We start from the raw sequence: 21,543 nt of genomic DNA, 5'->3' as shown, positions 1-21,543 counted from the left end.
CATATATAGCACCAGTGATTCCAACTGGGGTAGGTGGCATGCAAAGCCAGCACCTTTACCCTGGTACTATCTCTACAGCCCCTAAATTTGTCACTTTAAAGCCGGTGAGTGTGGAGGCAAAAGGTTCATATATGATCAGCAAATTGTTATTTTTACTTCATTTTTTAAAAATATTCATTATTACAATTTAGGTGACATGGTTACAATCATCTTAATATTATGGTTTTGATGTACCTATATTTACTGCACCTTACCACCATCTCTGTGCCCAACTCCCTTCTCCAGTACCCTTTTCTTTTCTTTTTTGGGTCACACCTGGCAATGCACAGGGGTTACTCCTGGCTCTGCACTCAGGAATTACTTCTGGCGGTGCTCAGGGGACCACATGGGATGCTGGGAATCGAACCCGGGTCGGCTGCATGCAAGGCGAACGCCCTACCCACTGTGCTATCGCTCCAGCCCCTCTCTCCAGTACCCTTTATGTTACTTCTAGTCCACCTTTTCATGCGGAGTAGATTCTTTTTTCAGTTTTATTTTCCACTTACACTTTATGTAAACACTGTGGCTTGCAGAGTTGTTCATCATGATTTGCTGCAGACATTCAATATTCCAACACCAATCCCATCACCATTATTTTCAATTTCCCCAACCACCCCTTATGTCTGCTCCCATAACAGGTCCTCAATAATTTATTTTGTATTGCTCATTATAAATAATTTGCTAAAGGAATGTTCAAAAATGTTATTTTAGAAGAAAGTTAGTGAAGATTGTTATGTGTGAAGTAGGTTCTTTTTTAAAGAGGAAGTACTGCTCTTGTCTCTGGCATATCCTGATCAAAATGTTCTTTTGTGAAATTATTTCCTAATGGATGACATTCTTAAGATGGTCAGGACTTATTAACTGTGGTCTCTTTTCAATTGATCTCTGCTTCTAGTATGACTCACTGGCATTTGCTAGCTAACATTGATTATGCCAGGCATCATACTGCTATATTAACTCCATCAGTTTAAGGGCTCTTGAGAAGGGCAGCTCATTTTAAAGGAGAAATGAAGGAAATTCAGAAAGGACTTGTTTACGGAGTCAAAAAGCAAAGTTTTAAGAAACCTTGGTACAGCTTGTACTCTTGATGCAACTTGTACTCTGGGGGAAGTGAGCCTCTCTTTGGGTCACTCTGACATGTGAAAAACAAGGGGAGGGTATGAGCCGTGGAAACCTACAGAAGGCCCCATCACAGGAGATGTGAATTTCTGGACGAAACAAACTGCTTCCTAGCAGGGAGGAACCAGGCAGACGTCTCTGGAGCTCATTGTTGAACTGCAGGGTTTCTCATGCTTCCCATGGATCCAGTCGGAATGGAAAGGAAGGTAGGGGCGCCCATGCCTGGGGGCCAGGGAGTCATGTCTAGGAAAGGGGAGGAAGAGAGTGGGATTCAGAGGGCAAGAGGAAGAGAATGATCATGCATGCACCATTTCATTTACTCCTCACTAAGATTTCAACGAGACAGGCCATTTTATTGTCTTCCTTTTATAAATGAGAAAATGAAGGGTAGAGCATTTCAGAGCCAGCAATCTTGTAAAATTCCAAGCTGAAAAATCAAGTGAATCTTAAGAACAGAGCTGGGATTTGAAGTCATTCCTATCTGATTGGATTGCCCCATTGCAATTAAGAATAATTTAGGTTAGGGGCTGTGGTGCTAGGACCAGAATTTAGATGGTGTATCTAAAGCCCAGTTGGCCAGGATAGGCCATGTGTAAGGCAAGTTTTTTAACCTCTGTGCTATCTATGTCCAGGGCTTTTAGTAGATTTTTAGAGTATTTGAAAGAAGTATAATTCTTTTTTATTTTATTGTTTATTTTATTAATGTGGGTTTTTTTTACTCTGTTCCTTCCCTTTGTGGATGTTGTTGCAATGGCTGAGGGTCACACACAAGCATCGTTGTGATGCTCACACATTTAGTTGTGGTGCTTGCCTGGGTCACACATCAAGTGTTAGGTTCCTGGCTCTAACACAAGCTGATAGCCCAAAAATGAGGGCTGACAAGCCTCTGTCTCCTAGGACTACCTTTATAAACAATAAAAATTAATTTTTCTATTCATTTTATTTATTCAGTTTATTTGTTTTTCTTTCATTCAAAGACAAAAGGCAAATGAAAAAATAATCATGGAGCCATAGCATAGTGGGTAGGGCATTTGCCTTGCACGTGACCAACCTGGGTTCAATTCCTCCATCCCTCTTGAAGAGCCTGGCAAGCTACTGAGAGTATTCTGCCTGCACAGCAGAGCCTGGCAAGCTACCCATGGTGTATTTGATATGCCAAAAACAGTAACAAGTCTCACAATGGAGACGTTACTGGTGCCCACTTGAGCAAATGGATGAGCAATGGGATGACAGTGCTACAGTGCTATTTGTTTTTAACTATGTAACTAGCTTTATAAACTATCTTCTGATTACTTTTCATATCCTGATGTTATGTTTCATATCCTTACTGGAGGAGACAAAAATCTGAGTAGCAAAGAACAACTTGGAAATCAAATGAAATAACTCAGAGAAAATGCTCTGAGGTGTTCAGACTGAAAAAATTATTTTCTCAGGTCATGGAGCTGGTTCCTGGTAGATGGGCATTAACCAATGTCTTTCCGAAAATGGAGTTTGAGTCTCAACCAATGTTTTTTTGTTTGCTTGCTTTGTTTTTGTGCTTCATTTTGGAAGACCATGTTCTGAGGATCAATGCTATAGCTCATTTATTTATGCAATTTTCCCATTCAAAGCACAGTCCTTTGTACAAAACAAGAAATGCTCTCTTAGAGAGAGAGAGAGAGAGAGAGAGAGAGAGGAGAAAAAAAGTGCCTGCCATAGAGGCATACTGGGAGTAGGGATAGGGTGGTGGGAGGGAAACTGGGGTCCTTGGTGGTAGGAAATGTACATTGATGGAGGGATGAGTGTTGGAACATTGTATGATGAAACCTGATTATGAAAAGCTTTGCTACTGTATCTCTCGGTGACTCAATTAAAAAAATAAATTCTCTATGCCAACTAACTGCACACATGCTCACAAGCACACATATGGGCTCACACATGTATATTGATTCACTTTGCCATTCACCTCTTTGTTTCTATTTTCCTACTTCTAGGCCACAGTTATGAAGAACAAAATGCACAGTGCATATAAGCCATTTTTTCACCTTTCAGTAACTATTGTTGCTTTACAACTTTATCTCTGCTTTAATTACCAGATTTCACACCCTCTAGAATACACTGTTCTTGGAAAACAGCAGCACCTTATCTCTTTAATAAACTTGTGACTAGCACATAAAATATATCCCCAAATAGTAATTTATTTTTAGATCATTTGAAAATGATTCATTGCCCACATATATTACAAGTTAATGAATCTTTAGGCTAATCTCATTTGCCAATCCATTTACCCATATGGATTGTGTTCCAAAAGTTCATTAATATGTTTTTTGGCTTGTTTCTATGGGGAACATGTGCTCTATTATTATACCATGTTATATAATATGATGTTTAATAACAATGGGTATTGATAGTAGTAATAATGATTGCCACAATTTGGGTACCAATCGCTTTGCATACATTATTTCTGTTTTCACAGCAATCTTGCAAGGTAGATACCAATTTTATAGATGAAACTGACTCAAGGTAAGAAATTTCATTTGAAGAGCACACAAAATCATGGGACTGGAGAGATAGTACGGGAATAAGGTACTTGCTTTGCATGTTGCTGCCCCTATTTAGATCCTTGGCACCACATATAGTACTCAAGTACCATTGGTAGTGATGTCTGAGAACAAAGCCAGAAATAGCCCCTGAGAACTACGAAGTATAGCCCACCCCCAGGCCCCTTTTATGAACACTCCAAGTCAAATACATTTCTTGGCCCAGTGGTAGCTCATGCTGAAAGGGCAATGACAGACCACCCATACCCTCCTTTGCAATCTCCTTTCTCCGCCTTTTACCAGACACAGCTGGTAGCTACAGATGGGTGCTTCACTCAGTGCCAGCCAATCCTTGCTGCAGCCTGGTTTGAGAAGTGAGCTCAGCCAGTCTGACTTGCTTGTAGGAATTTGATTTGGGAAGCACAAAAAGAAGCAGTAAGTTGGTAGGCGTCAGAGCTGTGGGTGAAAAGCTTGGAAAAAGTGTCTGGGACGGAGGACATGTAAGGTCATATTCCAGCCCAGTGTATAATTGAGAGGTAGAAGGCAAACAGTGACTTTGATATAGTGGAAGGAAGGCTCTAGAATATGTGACAGTAGGACAAAAAAGAATCATATGCAGGGAGCAAACAGCTTGGCACAGGGCCCTTGGGGACTAGATTCTGCCCCTCTCTGAATCCCCTATGTCCTTTCTGTGCCAGGGTAGCCTTAAAATAATCCATCTTTTGGGCTAACTTTAGTGAGTGTCAGTTCCTTTCAACAAGAAGAGCCAAATTATAACACAGTGTGTGTGAGAGGGAATTTGAACCCTAGTTTTGTGAGTATGGAATTAATACTCTGTTTACCACAGCCCCTTGCCACATTATGAATGCTGCTTTGGCTCGCCCTGGCCCACAAGGTCATTTCAATATACTTGAAAAGGGGCCAATGATTCACTCCAATTTCTGATATGTTTTCTCTGAATCTTGTTCTTTAGTCAAAGCCCTGAGCTGAAGGGTGGGGGTGAGGAAAATCTCAGGCGTGATGGAAGGATAGCTTGAAGGACTAAGCACATGCTTCGCATGCCACATGATTCCGTGAGCACCATTAGACGCAACCCCTGAGCACTGAGCAGTGAGTCGCCCCTGATCACCCCAAGTGTGGCTCAAAATTAGCCAAAAAAGGGAAAGAATAAAAAACCACCAGCAACTGGGAGGCCTCCAACCCCCTCAGTGCAGATGCCAGCTTTCTGGGCAGAAGGTGTTACAACGGGGAGAGGGTTGGAAGGAACACGGGGATCGATTCTTCGAAGGGCACCGGAAAAGGGGAATCTTCCCAGGAAGAATCTCTCCAAACCCCAAGGATGATGTAGTGATGAACATGGTAATGACATAGCACAAAGATGACAAATGGGATTGCGCTGGATTGCACTTGCCTTCTTGACAAAAATACCACGGGCTTTGTCTTCCTCTCTCTGGAGGGAGCGCAGTTTTCCTTTTAAGAGGCACACTAAAAATGCAGAGCCACTTCCTGGGCAGATGTCCAAGTGACTGCATCTCTCACCAGCTCCCCAGAGCCCTAGCCCCGGCCGCCTGGGGCGGGGCCTCCAGCATTGAAGGCTGCTGGAGCTACCAGGGGAGCAGTTAGCAGCAGCCGGCCCGAATGCTGGGCTTTCGGGCCCTCCCAGGCCATAGATAGGAGACGTCAGAGTCTGTGATTGGCCAGGCTGGCGGGTGTGAAATACAGATGTCTGTCAGTCATCTGAGTATGGCATTCCTGTCTGCCGAGTGTCCCCCGCTGTGGGTAAGTCTCAATGTTTCAAGTCTGCCCTCCCTGGTTGCAAAATGCTTCAAGCTCTGCATTGTGGCTTTCTGAGGCCATGACTTAGCATATTTCTTAATGTTGCTGAGCCTCAGTTTCCTTTTCTGTCACCGAGAGCATTCTCCTGTGCTGTAGAGGAATAGGATACTTAGAGCAAGAGAGATGTCTCTGACCTTTATGGGGTGTTGTGAGGCCTGGAGGATGGCACATCTGGGGTACCTCACTGGTATCTAGGCAGTGAAGTGGTACAAGTGACATGATTTCTGGAGGTCACTGGCAATGGCCCTATTTTCATTTATAATAGGACAACATCCTTAAGATGATTCAGCAGCATATATACTATACTTTATGGTTTGGGCGTTTGGAGCTACACCGTGTGGTGCTCAGGGCTTACCCCTGGCTCTGCACTCAGGGATCACTCTTGGCGAGGCTTGGGGGACCATATGTGGTATCAGGAATTGAACCCACATTGACAATGTGCAAGGCAATTCCCATACTTGCAGTACAATCTCTCCGGTCGTGTATTATACTTCTTAATCATACATGTGTATTCAACCTAAATCTAAACTTAGGGGGAGTTCGTATGCTTGAAAGGTTTGTCAAACTAGATTCCCTTTCTCTTTTTCTTTCTAGACCCTGACTGCTCCGGCCCCGTTTTCAGATGAAACCAGCTGCCAGTGCCTAGCGCCACACGAGAAACTCACCATTGCGCAGGCCCGCTTAGGAACACCAGGTGAGGCTTCAATTCTCCTTGGAAGGGCCAGTGTCTTGACACCTAAATGAGCAGAAGTGCTCGCCCTCATTGGAGCAATGTTCACTCTCAGAGGTGAGCTCATGTAGAGACTATAGCACAGCCCAGGAGAGATAAACTTCCTGCAGTGGTAAGCTAGACCGGCCTCACTGGCCACGTCAAAGATGCAATGGGGCGGGGCCAGAGAACTAGTACAGTGGGTAAGGTGCTGGCCTTGCCTGAGCCTAACTCGGTTGCAACACTCTGCACCTTATATGGTCCCCTGAGCACAGAGCCAGGAGAATGCCCTGCACACTGTGGCTCTAAATAAAAAAAAATGCAATGTGATACCTGCGTTGAAGCTCAGTGCTGTTACTCACTTGTTGCCTTGGGCAAATCTCAGGAATGATTTGAATCTATTTTCTCATGTATAGCACAGGGACAAGGATGCCAGCCTCATAAGGTTTGTGGGACAACTTGATTTGGTTTCAAATACCAAAGTTTCTGGTTTTATTTTAAAAAATGGTTCCAAACAAAATCCAGGGCCTCACATATGCAAGGCAAGTCCTCTACCACTGAACTGTATCTTTGGCTGCCAAAGGATTTTTATTGGAGGGGTGGTGCTGGAAACTTAATTCCTGGTTTTGTGTTTTAGGGGTTACTCCTGGTGGTGCTCAGGGGACTAAATCTAGTGCCAGAGAGCTTACCACGGGGATGGGTGTGGTGTTGGAATTATGTGCATGAGAAACAATTATTAACAGCGTTTTAAACCACAGAATCTCAATTAAAAAACCAGGCTTGGCCACATAAAAGGCAAATATCTTAACCCCTGCACATCTCTCTGGCTCCCCAAAGGGATTTTTAAATTACAAAGGCTTTTACAAGCCCAAGAAAGCTACTATCATCATTTTAAAATTCTTGAAAATGGTGTTGGAGCATTGTATGCTTGAAACTCTCTGATGAACGACTTTGTAAATTGTAGTGCTTTAATTAAAACCTTAAAAAATTAATTCTCACCACTATTTGGGGTGTGGGCCACTCCCGGTGGTGCTCAGGGACTGCCCCTGGCTTTTAGGGCTCATCCTGGCAGTTCTCAAAGGATTCTATGTGGTGCCAGGGACCAAACTAGGATCAGTCACCTAGCAGTCAAGTGCCTTACCCCCGCACCATCTCTCAGACCCCTTCTTACCCAATCTTAAATCTCTTTTTTTAAAAAGTGTCACCAATTGTCCCTTAGAGGAAAGAAACTGGGCTGTGCACTAAGAGTTTGTTCACTGATTCACTCCTATAGCATATGTCAGAGAATGGACAGGAGGGACTGCGAAGAAGCACCATAAGGTATATCTCTATTTTCCCGCAGCTTCTGCTACAATTAAAGAGACGAAACAACTGCTATGGAATAAGATCCACTTAACAAGCATACATGTGCTTAGGGGGTTAAAGCTTGCTGCAGAAATGCTTCCCTGGCAGTTTGGAGAAGAGCAGAGTCATTTGTCCTGGAATAGTCAGGTGGCACCTGGTAGCAGACCACAGCTGAGCCTGCCGGGAAAAGTAAGATTTGGGCTCTGTGAGCAGAACATGGAAGCATGTTCTAGGCAAGTGGAGCAGGAATAGTGAAGGCAGCATGACAGAGAATTCTGTAGGAGTGAATGAGTGATGCTCCAGCTCATTAGGACAGAGTGAAAAGTACAATGAGTTTGGTAGGTGAGCTTTGAGTCATGCATAATAATATAACTCAGTGGTTTCCATTCATCATTTTAAAAAACAAATACCTCAAATTCAACAGAATCTGTGGGACAAAGGCCCATAGACTTCTTTGCTGTTATTATTAACTGCTATCAGTGGATATTTATTAAGTGCATACCATGTACTAAGTGTTTCATATTTATTATGCCATTTTACTGTCACAACGGTTCCTGGTTAGTGGTTTTAATATTTTGCAGATGAGGAAGTAAAGGTTTGAGAGAAGTGTGAATCTGTACTAGGTAATTCAGTTAGTGTCCGGAGTTCCCACACTTGAGCCTGCGTCAGAATCTCCTGGAGGCTGCATTGAAATAGAGTTGAAGCCTCTCTGGAGTCTGGAGTTTCTTAGTCCAACTGGGCAAGGTCCTGGGAGTTTGCTTCTCTAGCGAGTTCCCAGGCAATGCAGTGGCTGGTGGCCCACACTTTGAGCTGGGATTAGAGTGCAAACCTGTTGATGTTTCAGTTTGATCTCTGAATCATGATGTTCTTCCTCCCTTTTAGGCACGTATAAGCAGAGGAGAAGACAAAAGTAGTGTCTTTGTGTAGCTCAGACTTGTGATTCTTAGACTTCAGTGTGTACAACACCACCTTGTAAATGTATTAAAGTAGCGGGTGTTCTGGTCTCTCTCCACCCATAACTCTGAAGGGACTGGGGCATTTGCATTTTAGCAAACAGCTAAACGGCTCAGATGATTCTGAAGTTAGTGGTCTACAAACCATGCACTGGGAAAACCTGATCCAGAAATAAATCCAAGTCTAGGTGATATATGAAGAGGACAGATTTGACCTAGAGTTATAAATGTTCTTCAGGTGTCCAGCAGAAAAGAATCCCATTTTTTTTCTTTTATGGGGGGGTCACACCCAGTGATGCTCAGGGATTCCTCCTGGCTCTTAACTCAGAAGTTACTTCTGGTGGTGCTCCGGGAACCATATGGGAGACTGGGATCAAATCCAGGTTGGCTGCAAATGCCCTACCCACTGTACTATCACTCTGGCCCCAAGAATTCCATTTTTAATGAAAAAGAAAGGGAAGAGGAACTTAAATTCTTAGGTATTGTGCCCTCTATTCTATCCGATTTCCTGCTTATGAAAACTATGAGATGGATATTTTGTGTCCTTCCCACAAATAAGGCAAATGAGATTTGGAGCACATTATAACTGACAGTGTAGAGCTATGATTCATCCCCAAAGTCCCTTTCATTTAAAACCTCTGCTTGGTCTTCCCTCTGGAGCATGGTAGAGTGGATGTGGAGTATAGTAGAGACCTTTTTCTTTTTTATTGAGATAATATCGTATTATGTCTCAGATATGCCTCATTGAAAATCAGCATGGGAATAAACTACATTAAGTTCATCACTTAAAGTTTAATTCTGCCCTACACCAAATATTTTTTCTTTCTGTGCCAGTTTGCCTACCCTCCCTTTCCTTTCTGGAAACCAGTAATTGGCTTTATTTTTCAAAATGTTCTAAAATTCATCTGTATTCCTCATTGGAGTAAAAAAATAGTGTTTCTCTTTCTCTATATGACTTATTTCACTACATACAATATCTGTTAGGTCCATCCATGTTAGTAGATGGTAGAATTTCATCATTTATTATAATCATATAATATTCCATTGTGTCTCTAAACCACATCTTCTTTATCCACTCTTTTGTCAGTGGGTATTGAGGTTGTTTGCAGTTCTTGGATATGATAAATAATGCTGCAGTGGGGGCCGGAGAGATAGTATAGGCTAAGGCATTTGCCAACTCTAGTTCAATCCCTAGCAATGAGTATTGTTTCCCCCAAGTACTTCCAGGAATGATCTCTGAGCACAGGGCCAGGAATAAGCCCTGAACACTGCCAGGCATGCCCCAAACATGCCCCCAATAATGCTTTAATGAACATAAACGTGCAGATTATTTCTTTGAATAAGCGTTTTTGTATTTTTTGTTAGATATCTAGAATTAAGATAACAGGATTGTGTGGAATTTCTATTTTTGGTACTTGAGTCATCTCTATGCTGCTTCCATACAGATTGCAACGATTCACCTTCCCACCAATAGGTACTCCACATCCTCTCCAATGTTTGTTGGTTTTTGTTTTTGGGGTAATTGCTATCTTGTGGGTGTGAGGCTCATTGTTTTTAATTGCATTTTCCTTATAATAACAGATGATGGACACATTTTAGATACCTTTTGGCCATCAATATGTCTTCTTTGAAGATGTGACAATTTAGATCCTCTCCTCTTGTTTTATTTGGCATATTTCTTTATTGTTGATGTTAGGAGTCCTTTATATATTTTGACTATAACCCTCTTGATGGATATGTGGTGTGTAAATAACATCTCCTGTTCAGTAGGATGGTTTATTGTTTATTTTCTAAAAGATTCTACTTTTTTTGATTTTTGGGTCACACCCGGTGATGCACAGGGGTTACTCCTGGCCCCACACTCAGTAATTACTCCTGGTGGTGCTTGGGGGACCATATGGGATGCTGGGAATCAAACTCGGCTGTGTGCAAGGCAAACGCCCTACCCGCTGTGCTATTGCTCTAGAACCTAAAAGATTCTTTAAATTAAAAAACAGTCTCTGGGAAGAGCTAGGGCAGTGGGTAGGGTATGTGTCTTACTCACATCCGACCTGGGTTCTACTCCCGGCACCACATATGGTCTCTCAAGCACTGCCAGGAGTGATCCCTGAGCAAGAGCCAGGAAGAGTAAGCCCTGAGCACTGCCTGATGTCGCTCCTTACCCCAATTTCCCTGCCCTTCTGTTGTTTGTTATTGTAGTGGGCTCACACATACTTGGTTCCAGTGCTCACATGCTTGGCTGTGGTACTACTTCTCAAGGATTCTACTCTTGGTTGCAAGTGCTCACACTTTAGCTGTGGTGCTTGTGCATACTTTGGCTGCAGTGCTTACACAGTTGTGCTCACCAGGGATGACACACTCTTTAGTTGTCATGCTCGCGCGCTTGCGTGCAGTGTGTCCAGGATTGCATACTTTGTTGTGCCCTTGGGGAGCCTCAATTGCAGTGCCATTATAATAATATTTGGCATGCAGGAAGGTGCCAGGGATCAAACTCACAGCCTTGTGCCTGCAAGGCAGGTGATCTACCACTGAGAAATTCCTGGGTCCTGTCTATACATTAAAAAAAATGCATAGGGGTCACACCCAGGGGCACTGGGGGCTGTCTCTGGAGCGATTCTGGTAGTGCAGTGCTGTTTAGGGACCATGAGGGGCCTCTGAGACCATCCCAGGGCCAGATGGTTCCAAGGATTGACTCGGAGCCTCACACGAGCTAGGACGTTGTCTACCACCTGAGCTATCTCCCTGGTGTTCTTTTTATTATCATGCAAGTTTCTTTCCCTGTGCAGAATCATCCTCATTGGAGGTAGTAAAAATTACTTATTTGTCAAGAAAACATCATAGTCTTTATTTTAAAACCATCTATTCCAAGGAGTGTTTTTCTATAGGAGAAGAAGGGATGGTACAAAGTGTGCTAAAGGGGATGCTTTATATGTGCTGTTGCAGTGAGCACAAAGTGGGTACTTTGTAGGTTAGGGACCTGGCTGAGTCTAAACAGTGACATTTCAGTCATACAATGTGCAAATCAACCATAACTTCTCCAGTATAGGTCCCATTTTAATACATTGCTTATAAGATTGTTGAAAGGGAACTTCTTTTTTTGAGAAATCTTTTTAGAGCAAGGAATCAAGAATTCTACTTGCTTAGCTCTAATCCCACAATTTCCCACAGGCAGTGATGAATTTCTTTGAGTTTTTATGACACATTGCTCATAGAAATTATTGACTGTTTTGATTTACCCTCTCATCACCTTAATTGACTTCCATAAGTATCCAGCTATGTCTTAAAATGAGCAGTAATCTCAAAATAACTAGCATGGATTTACAAAGATAAACTATAAAGTAAAAGAGATAATAACATACTAAACATACTGCATGGATATGTTCAAAGGCACTTGCCTTGCATCCCACCAGACCCTTTTCAAGTCCCTGGTACCACATAAGGTCTCAAGAGTGCTGCCAGGGGGTCACTTCTGGGCATAGAGCCAGGAATAACCCCTGAGCATCACCAGGTGTTGCCCAAGCCCCAGCCTTCCCAAATAAAGCCAATGAAAGAGCTTTAGGAAGCCCTAACATTTATACAATCCTATAATTCAATAGTACCTTAATAAAGAATAAACATAAAATTAAAAGGTCTCAAAGAAAACAAGCTCATGTAAGAGAGTAAAAATATTAAAATCTGGAATAATTAAAAGTGTATTGTAATGTTCAGAAAAGAAATGGATGAGAAGATAAAAAATAATGTGAGGATGAAAATTATATAAAAATAAAAAATAAAAAATGAGGAAATGTGACTGAAAATACTACACTAGCTAGATATTTAAAAAAAGAGACTTTAAAATGGAACCCCAAAAGGCCCATAAAATTATGTAGTAACAGCAAACTCCCTGAAATAGATACCTGAAAATATAGATAAATAGTGCTTTTTCCTATCCTAGAAAAGAACTGATGTAAAACTAGTCACACAAAATATATCCTTGAGCAGTGGTTTTCAACCACTGGTCCACAGACCAATACTGGTCTGAAAAAAGTTGAAAACCTACTGTCCTTTAGAACTTCAGGGTTAAAGCCATTATTTTCTAGCAGCAAAGGAAAAACTAAGAGACAAAAATGGACACTAGCATATTATTATGCTACTTGCAGCCTTTCCAAAGCTGGATATCCCAAATAATAAGTGATGCTGAGCACTTTTTCATGTGCTTATTGCCTTCATATTGCCGCCTTAATGGAGCTGGTCACATTCATGAGGTTTATTCGCTTTTTAAATATATTTTTTCTCTCTTCCTCTACCTGAATCATTTGTCCATTATTATCTTTGAGCTCAGTGATTTGTTCCTTCATTTGGTGTTATTCTGTATTCATTGCTTTCTCTGGAGCTCTTGCTCCCATTTACTGAGATCTCATATTCTGAGTCTATTATTTCCTAATGGAAAACTCTTATTCCTGCCTTCTGTTCATTGACTTTATTTTTTGAGCTCATTATTTTTCCCTGGGTTTTATTGTATTCTTGTATTCTTTGATTAGTTTTTTTGAGTTTTCTTGTATCACATGGAACTGCCTTTCTGAGTTTTCTTGGGTCACTTTGACCTGCTTTCTTGAGTTTTCTTCTCAATCAATGAATTTCCTTATTATTGCAATGCTGCATTTGCTGCTCAAGAAAGAGAAAGAAAGAAAGAAAGAAAGAAAGAAAGAAAGAAAGAAAGAAAGAAAGAAAGAAAGAAAGAAAGAAAGAAAGAAAGAAAGAAAGAAAGAAAGAGAGAAAGAGAGAGAGAGAGAGAGAGAGAAAGAGAGAAAGAGAGAAAGAGAGAAAGAGAGAAAGAGAGAAAGAAAGAAAGAAAGAAAGAAAGAAAGAAAGAAAGAAAGAAAGAAAGAAAGAAAGAAAGAAAGAGAAAGGAAGAAAGAGAGAAAGAAAGAAAGAGAAAGAAAGAAAGAAAGAGCGAAAGAGAGAAAGAAAGAAAAGAAAGAAAGAAAGAAAGAAAGAAAGAAAGAAAGAAAGAAAGAAAGAAAGAAAGAAAGAAAGAAAGAAAGAAAGAAAGAAAGAAAGAAAGAAAGAAAGAAAGAAAGAAAGAAAGAAAGAAAGAAGATAGATAGGATTTGAGACACACTAGCTATGCTCAGAGCTTACTCCCGGCTCTGCACTGGAGGATAATTCCTGGAGGTGTTTTGGAGACCATATGGGATGCCAGGGATTGAATCCAAGTCAGTTGCATGCAAGACAAGAATTCTACCCTCTGTACTATCACTCTGGCCTTCTCTGGTAGATATTATCTCCCATGATTTTGAGATTGGATTCTGGACAGTTGTTCTCTGCTTATATACTTGAGGTTTCAACTTATGTCATATTTTATTTTCTCCCCATTTTGCTACTTTAAATTTCCCTTTTTATTTGTATAATATCTAGTTCAAGTGGCTTAGAGAGTTGAAAATTTACTTTTATAAAAGGTGGTAGCAGGTGACTTGATTCAATGACTTCATTTGGTGATCTGCATGGTCCCCCAAGCAACACTAGGGGTGATCCCTGAGTGCAGTCAGGAGTAAGCCCTGAGCACCGTTGGGTGTTCCCCCATCATATTATGGCCTGGCAGTTGTTATTATTATTGTACCATTATAATACTATGATTGACAGAAAAGCTATAATGCTTTCCGTTAGTTTTCTCTGCTGTATAACGCATTGCCACAGAATCGGTTACTTAAAACAATGCGAGTTTATTATCTCGTAATTTCCAGAGGTCAGAAGTCTGAGCCTGGCTGAGCTAAGTCCTCTGTTCTGGGTTTCATAAGGTTCCATGTAAGGTATCACCAAGGACTCAGTTCTCAATTTAAAGTTTGGTGATAGATTCACTTATGAACTTACTCAGGTTGATGGCAGAATTTATTCACTTGCAACTGTTAGATCAAGAGTCTTTCTTCTCTAGCTGCATGTCTGCCAGAGTTTACTCTCAGTTCCTGGAAGACACCTGTAGTTCTGTGTCAAGTAACCCTGTTACAACTCGGCAACTTGCTTCTTCAAAGTCACTAAGGGAAAACAATAGGTCTACTTGCAATATAGAGTCTTCCTCAATCACCTTTTCCAGATTCCTCTGACTAGAGAAGCAAGTCAGATTCCACTCATCATTTCAAAGGGAGGGGATCACACAAAGGCACAAATGCCATGAGGGAAGGCACATTGGGAACCACCGGCAGGTCCCTCCACTGTGGCCATAGAATCTGTGTCCTGACTTCTGATGCTGGCCAAACATCCAGTACCCCAGGCCCAGTTGTCCCCAGTGTAGATACTCTGGATGGTCCTTGGGTGTCGCAAGTATGTCCAAAAAAATTTCAAAAGAGTAAAATTATTAAGCATACAAACTAACATAAATCACTCTATTAATGTTTCTTTTATTATGAAGAACTTTAAATACACACAAAAGTGGAATGACATAATGAATCTTTGTGAATCTGTCACTCAGACCTGGGAGCTGCCAACCCACAGCCAGTCTTGTGCAATGCACAACTCTTTACTTTTAAATTCTCTGTCACTGTCACTGTCATCCCATTGCTCATCTATTTGCTCGAGTTGGCACCAGTAACATCTCCATTGTGGGACTTGTTATTACTATTTTTGGCATATTGAATACACCACAGGAAGCTTGCCAGGCTCTGCCGTGCGGGTGGGATACTCTCGGTAGCTTACGGGCTTTCCAAGAGGGGTGGAGGAATTGAACCTGGGTCGACCGCATGCAAGGCAAATGCCCTACCCACTGTGCTATATCCAGAGTTCCGAGAATTTCATCCATAGATATCTACATGTCTAAAAAATAACTTTGTTTTATTTTTATTTTTTAAATTTCTTGTTATTATTTTAATAACTTGATTAAGTCATTAGTTTAGTTCCAGATATCTAATATTCCAACATCAATCCCACCACAATTGCACCTTCCCACCACCATTATTTCTAATTTTCTCAGCCACACTTGAGCCTGCTCCCATAGCAGGCCTTCAGGAAATAAAGATATAATAGAAAAAGACCTCAAAATAGCGCTCAGGTGAATAAGATACCTAGGGAATGAATTCAAGAGAGACAACATAAGAATCATCAGAATACCAGAAAGACAACGAGGCAACCTCAGTGAAGTAGAAATAGTTAAAGATATTAATTGCTGAGAAGTTCCCAGGGTGCAGAATAAAAAAGAACTTTGTTTTAAAAAACAACATTCTACCACTACCTCACATAAAACTTTTAATATCAAATATGTAATACTCCAATTTCTGTTGTTTTCTGTCATCATTTACTTATTGTCTTAACCTAAATGCTACCCATACATTTAATGTTAACATATCATTTAAATCTTTTTTAACCTCTTTTAATGCAGGTTCCGCCTCCATTCTTTTTTTCTCCTTTTTGTTCCTGAACTTTATTTGTTGAGGAGGTTTGGGCAACTTTTTTTCTTTTCTGGTTTCTCAGCCTGGAACTTGCTGATACATTCCAATTTTTAAAAGTAAGCTTACTGCAGAATCAACTCCGCAAATACTTTCAAAGATTTACTAAATGAATGGTCTTTTACTCAGTAATTATGTCATCTTTCTTTTCTTTCCTCCCTGCTTCCTGAATTCATTTATCTCGATCACCTCTGAATCAATAACAAAAAGTTTCACAAAACTGCCATCTGCTTTTCCCTGGGGTTTATATCTTAAGACAAATTTTCCTCAATTGAATTCAAATTGAATAAGAACATTGAAACTAAGGATCCCTCATTAGACAGTTTGTTATTTCAAAGCATTTTCTATTTACTGTGCCTTATTTAGAATATAGTGTAATCCTGTGAAGGCAGTTCTGTTTGTTCAAAATGGCATATAATTGGGAATAATTACTATTCCCTATCTGACATAAAGTCTCTCAAGTTTTTTTTATTAGAGAAATTAAATTTATTAGAAACATTGTACCATCTGAATCTATTAATAAAACATTCCTTTTTCTTTTTTTCCAAATTAATGAGGTTGTACGGATTTAGAAAATAATCACAATTTAAAATATAAATCTTAAATAGCATTCAATAGTAGTTTGTGTTGATTGTAAATTACTTTTTATAGCATCTGGAAAATATATGTAATTTTTTTCAAAGTCAGTGGGACTTTTACGCTTGTTATTTTGGGGGTAGTCTCCCAAAAGGTGCCTCGTGGCCCTTGGACTAGTGGTTCAATGCAAGGGTCCGAGTACACAGTGCCACTATGGTGGTTGTGCAGTGTCTGCGATTACTCAGACCACTCTGACAGTACTCTGGGACCTCCAGGGCCAAACCTGGTGGTGCTGGGGACTGAGAGGTGTCCAGCTATGCCTCTGGTGACCACATGCTGTGACCAGGATTGAACCGAGGTCAGCTGCATGCAAGGCAAGTGCCTTTAACCCAGTACTGTCTTTTCATTCCTCTTCGGCATATTTTTAAAAATAAAATCCTGCAGTTCCTTTCTCTACCTGTCATTCCCTGATTCTTATTCCCTGTAGGCACTCAGCAGTCTGCCAATCTACTTTCCTAAATGTTGTTGACATCTCTCATTAACTGTCATTGTTTTTCTTGATTTTTTTGCCCTTGGTGGAGAAAGTTATGCTTTTAAAAATATTAACTCCTCCTTTGCTGTTTTAATGGTGTATGAAAAGAAGTAGATATGTATGTTTGTGTGTTCGCTTCCTATATTTACTTTGTAGTTCACCATATTTTCACTTTCTGGTTCCTTTGCCAAGAGTACAGAATGATAAAAAAAAAAGTTGGTACCCAACCACTCTACCCACACTGTCACCCTCTGACTTGAGGGCATGGGTCTTTGGGATGGCACAGCAGAAGTATTCCCTTTTCCTCCCTGTGCAGGACTGTAGTGTTACTCTTAGCCACTCCTCATGCAATTTTTCTGTTGGTTCTCCTCCCTTTGAAGCACATGCCCTCTAACCTCTTATGATTTCGGGGTGACCTTTTGCAGTAGTGTACCGGGAAGTGTCTAACAAAGGGTCCTGCAGAGGGAAATAAGTCCTGATTTGTAGCATTTGCTCATTTCGGTGATGTAGCTACCACCACGACTGACCTCAGCTCCCAGTGCCACTGGGTGTTGAAAAGAAAGTGTCTACCTGGGCATCATGAGCAGACTCCAGAGCAACATTGTCTTTCAAGCACAAGCCAGGGCTCTCCATTTAGGATGGCCAGATGTTAGGATGATGGGGTGGTTTGGTCTTTCCATTCAGTGCCTTAGTTCTTGCTTCGTTGATGCATTTTAAAAAATCTTTTTGTTTGTTTGTTTTTTTGTTTTGTGCAGGGGGCCAGTGTGTGTGGGTGACCGATGGTGATACTGAGGGACCATAAGGGGCCTGGAATCAGACCTGGGCCTCCTGCATGCAAAGTGTGCACTCCAGGGGCTGGAGCAATAGCACGGCAGGTAGGGCGTTTGCCTTGCATGCAGCCAACCCGGGTTCGATTCCAGCATCCTATATAGTCCCCTGAGCACCGCAAGTAGTAAATCCCGAGTGCAGAGCCAGGAGTAACCCCTGTGCATCGCCAGGTGTGACCCCCCCAAAAAAGTGTGTATTCCAACCCTTTGATCTATTTCTCTAGTCCCCTTTTATTTATTTATTTATTTTTTTTGCTTTTTGGGTCACACCCGGCAATGCACAAGGGTTACTCCTGGCCCTTCACTCAGGAATAACTACTGGTAGTGCTCAGGGGACCATATGGGATGCTGGGATTCGAACCCGGGTTGGCCGCATGCAAGACAAACACCCTACCAGCTGTGCTATCACTCCAGCCCCTCTCTAGTCCCCTTTTCTGATATATTTTTTCTGTATTGATTCTGCCAAGCCTTCAGTGTGCCTGGACTATCTGATACTGCCAGTCTAGACACCTGAGACTCCAGGCTGAGACTCCAGGCTGACTCACGAGGATTCCCCGGTGCTTCTTTATCTTCTATCAAGTAAAATGTGTGTGGAGGGCCAGAGAAATTGTGCAGCAGAGAAGATGCTTCCCTTGCATGCAGCTGAACTTGGTTCCAGTCCCAGGACTCCATACCCTGCATATAGCCCCCCAATCACTGCCAGGGATGATCCCTTGAGCACAGAGCCAGGAATAAGCCCTGAACACTGTCAGGTGTAGTTCGAAAGCCAAAATTAAACGAACACAATGTGTTCTGAACTGCTCCTAATTTTATTATGTGTTTGCCTTGCTTCAATGTCCTCAGAGGAATCTCTTTGGAAAATGACTCTCATGCACAAGTGTGAAAGTGATGGTTTGTGGACATTTTGTCTGGTCCAGGTAAACTGTCTAATGATGCTACACTGAAGGAAGTATCAGGTAACTGGGATTCCTTGTGTTGCAATTCTGTTGATGGTGTTTTCTTTCCTGCACAGCGGACCGACCTGTCAGAGTATATGCGGATGGGATATTTGACCTCTTCCATTCAGGCCATGCGAGGGCACTTATGCAGGCAAAAACACTGTTTCCCAACAGCTACTTACTGGTGGGAGGTAAGAAGTACATTTCTCTTAAAACTCCCTTATATATAGCATACGTCCGGAAAAGGTCTCCTTTCAGAGTTCCAGCATTAAAACTTCACAGTTAATAGTCTTGATTCTGCTCAGACTGGCTCACTTTTCACTGATGAAATTTTAAATGATGATTAAAGAAACACAGGGGAAATTGCATCTTGGAATTGTGCACCATTGATCATCAGAAAGAGAGATAGTCTATTAATATCACCAGCGGTTAAGGGTAAGTGCTTCATGGTTCCCATTAATGCCTTTCTCCTTGTATTTAAGGCCTAATCCAATTTATGTTTTCCTCTTTTTGGGAGAGGGGGCACACCTGGCGATATTCGGGGGTTACCCTGATTCTGTGCTCCGAAATTACTCCTGGTGGTACTCAGGGGACCAGCCTGGAGTCTCAGGTATCTAAGACGGATGCTGGTGATCAAACCTAGGTTGGCTTTGTGTAAGGCAAATGCCCTACCCAATGTACTCTTTCTCCAGCCCCTCCAATTTATTTTTATAAAATTTTCTAATGGGTATGGAGAAATGCAATATTCTTCTGGTTTCAAATCTTGAATACTTGCAAAGATTTAGGAAATTAAGGTTAAACGAAGTCATTACCTATTTTCTTTGTGCGATCCCTGGTACTTGGGACTACATTGTGCTACCTGTAGTGGCTTGCAAGAGCCGTAATTACTTGACTCTGTGGATCATATGTCAAAGAAATGGGGATTTGTGTACTTAGGTAATCTCAGTTTACAGTGAAGAAACTGATACACTAAGTTAGTGGAGAGGGAGAGGATGAATCTAAACTTTCCTCCTCCAGAAGGCCTATAGATTTTGATACAGGTGAAAGGGATATTATTTGATGAGGACAACCTGTCTCTCACCTCTCTACCTTCTAGTGGCAGCATATCTGTTTACTTGGTCAGTTTTGGTGATAGTGCATGATCCAGGCATGCTCAAGCTTTAGACTGCTACTGTGAAGGAAAGATGTTGCTAGAAGACAGTGTGTCTGTGCTTTTACTTTTTTGTCAGCTACTGCAAGTTTAAAACTACTTTTGGGGTGGTTGAGGATTTAGTAGATGGGGCTATTTTGATAGCACAGTGGCACTAGAATTTCGGTTGTGGGAATGTTGAGATTACACATTTATAGAGGTGGGAAGCTGTAATTCAAAACTATTGTGTTACATGTATGTTCATCGCAGCACTGTTTACAATAGCCAGAATCTGGAAAAAACCCGAATGCCCCAGAACGGATGACTGGTTGAGGAAACTTTGGTACATCTATACAATGGAATACTATGCAGCTGTTAGAAAAAAGGAGGTCAAGAATTTTGTAGTTAAGTGGATGGGCATGAAAAGTTTCATGCTGAGTGAAATGAGTCAGAAAGAGAGAGACAGACATAGAAAGATTGCACTCATCTATGGTATATAGAATAACAGAGTGGGAGACTAACACCCAAGAACTGTAGAAATAAGTACCAGGAGGTTGACTCCATGGCTTCGAGGCTGGCCTCACGTTCCGGGGAAAGGTCAACTCAGAGAAGCGATCACCAACTACATTGTAGTCGAAGGCCATGTGGGGGAAGGGAGTTTCGGGCTGAATGAGGGCTAGAGACTGAGCACAGCGGCCACTCAACACCTTTATTGCAAACCACAACAGCTAATTAGAGAGAGAAAACAGAAGGGAATGCCTTGCCACAGTGGCAGGGTGGGGTGGGGGGGAGATGGGATTGGGGAGGGTGGGAGGGACACTGGGTTTACGGGTGGTGGAGAATGGGCACTGGTGAAGGGATGGGTTCCCAAACTTTGTATGAGGGAAGTATAAGCACAAAAGTGTATAAATCTGTAACTGTACCCTCACGGTGATTCTCTAATTAAAAATAAATAAAAATAAACTATTGTGTTATTGCTAATCAATGGCAAACTAATAAAATTTACATAAAATATAAAATTTTACCTGAACTTCACCCTTCCCGCATTCATGACTATGAATGGAAGCTGAAGCAGTATGACCCAAAGCTATAAAGAAATAGTATATAAACTTCTAGGAACAGTGACAAAGAATGAAAATTTAGAAGCAACGTTAAACCATAATAAAAATTTTCAGCATGTTATTTTCTCCATTGATTTCTTATTTTCCAGTTTCAAATAATTGGATCGTAGGACTAGGGAGATAGTTTCTAGGGGTTCAAGCATGCTCTTTCCATGGACTTGACCTAAGTTTGATCTCTGGCACCACATGGCCCTCTGAGCACTGCCCTGGAAGCCTCCAAAGACTGCTGGGGTGGGCCTCATGGTCACTGCTGAAGGACCAAAACATCACCCCACTGTTGGCTCCTAATACTAAGACGCTTGCCCAGTTGGTGGAGGTATCAACAGGAGTAACTTTCACTTGGGACACTATCTCTTCCCAAATAAAATGATGGAATGGCAGTCCTACAAGATGTTGAAGCCATTCTATTAGTAAAATCCAACGTGATCAGTATTTAGTGCTTCTGTTTATCTGATTGTATTTGATTGCAGGTCTGTGAAATGGAGT

At 41.6% G+C, this 21,543-nt stretch overlaps 1 protein-coding gene across 6 annotated transcripts in view; it reads left to right on the top strand.

Annotated features, from left to right (window-relative positions):
* The window catches only part of PCYT1B (phosphate cytidylyltransferase 1B, choline), a 143,163-nt gene that overhangs the window by 69,324 nt on the left and 52,296 nt on the right, over positions 1-21,543 (top strand). For 3 of the 6 annotated variants that reach the window (XM_055120922.1, XM_004612440.2, XM_055120923.1), the window contains exons 2-3: positions 6,108-6,207; positions 18,882-18,998. In XM_055120922.1, coding sequence (XP_054976897.1) covers positions 6,108-6,207; positions 18,882-18,998 — 217 coding nt within the window. Of the gene's footprint in view, positions 1-5,365; positions 5,457-6,107; positions 6,208-18,881; positions 18,999-21,543 lie in introns of those variants that run through there. The other 3 variants (XM_055120925.1, XM_055120924.1, XM_055120921.1) reach the window with 2 other exon arrangements.

This window comes from Sorex araneus, chromosome X (assembly GCF_027595985.1).
Source record: "Sorex araneus isolate mSorAra2 chromosome X, mSorAra2.pri, whole genome shotgun sequence".
NCBI classification, from domain to species: domain Eukaryota; kingdom Metazoa; phylum Chordata; class Mammalia; order Eulipotyphla; family Soricidae; genus Sorex; species Sorex araneus.
Note: the sequence above shows the minus strand (reverse complement) of the source record. Positions and strands in the feature narration are given on the sequence as shown.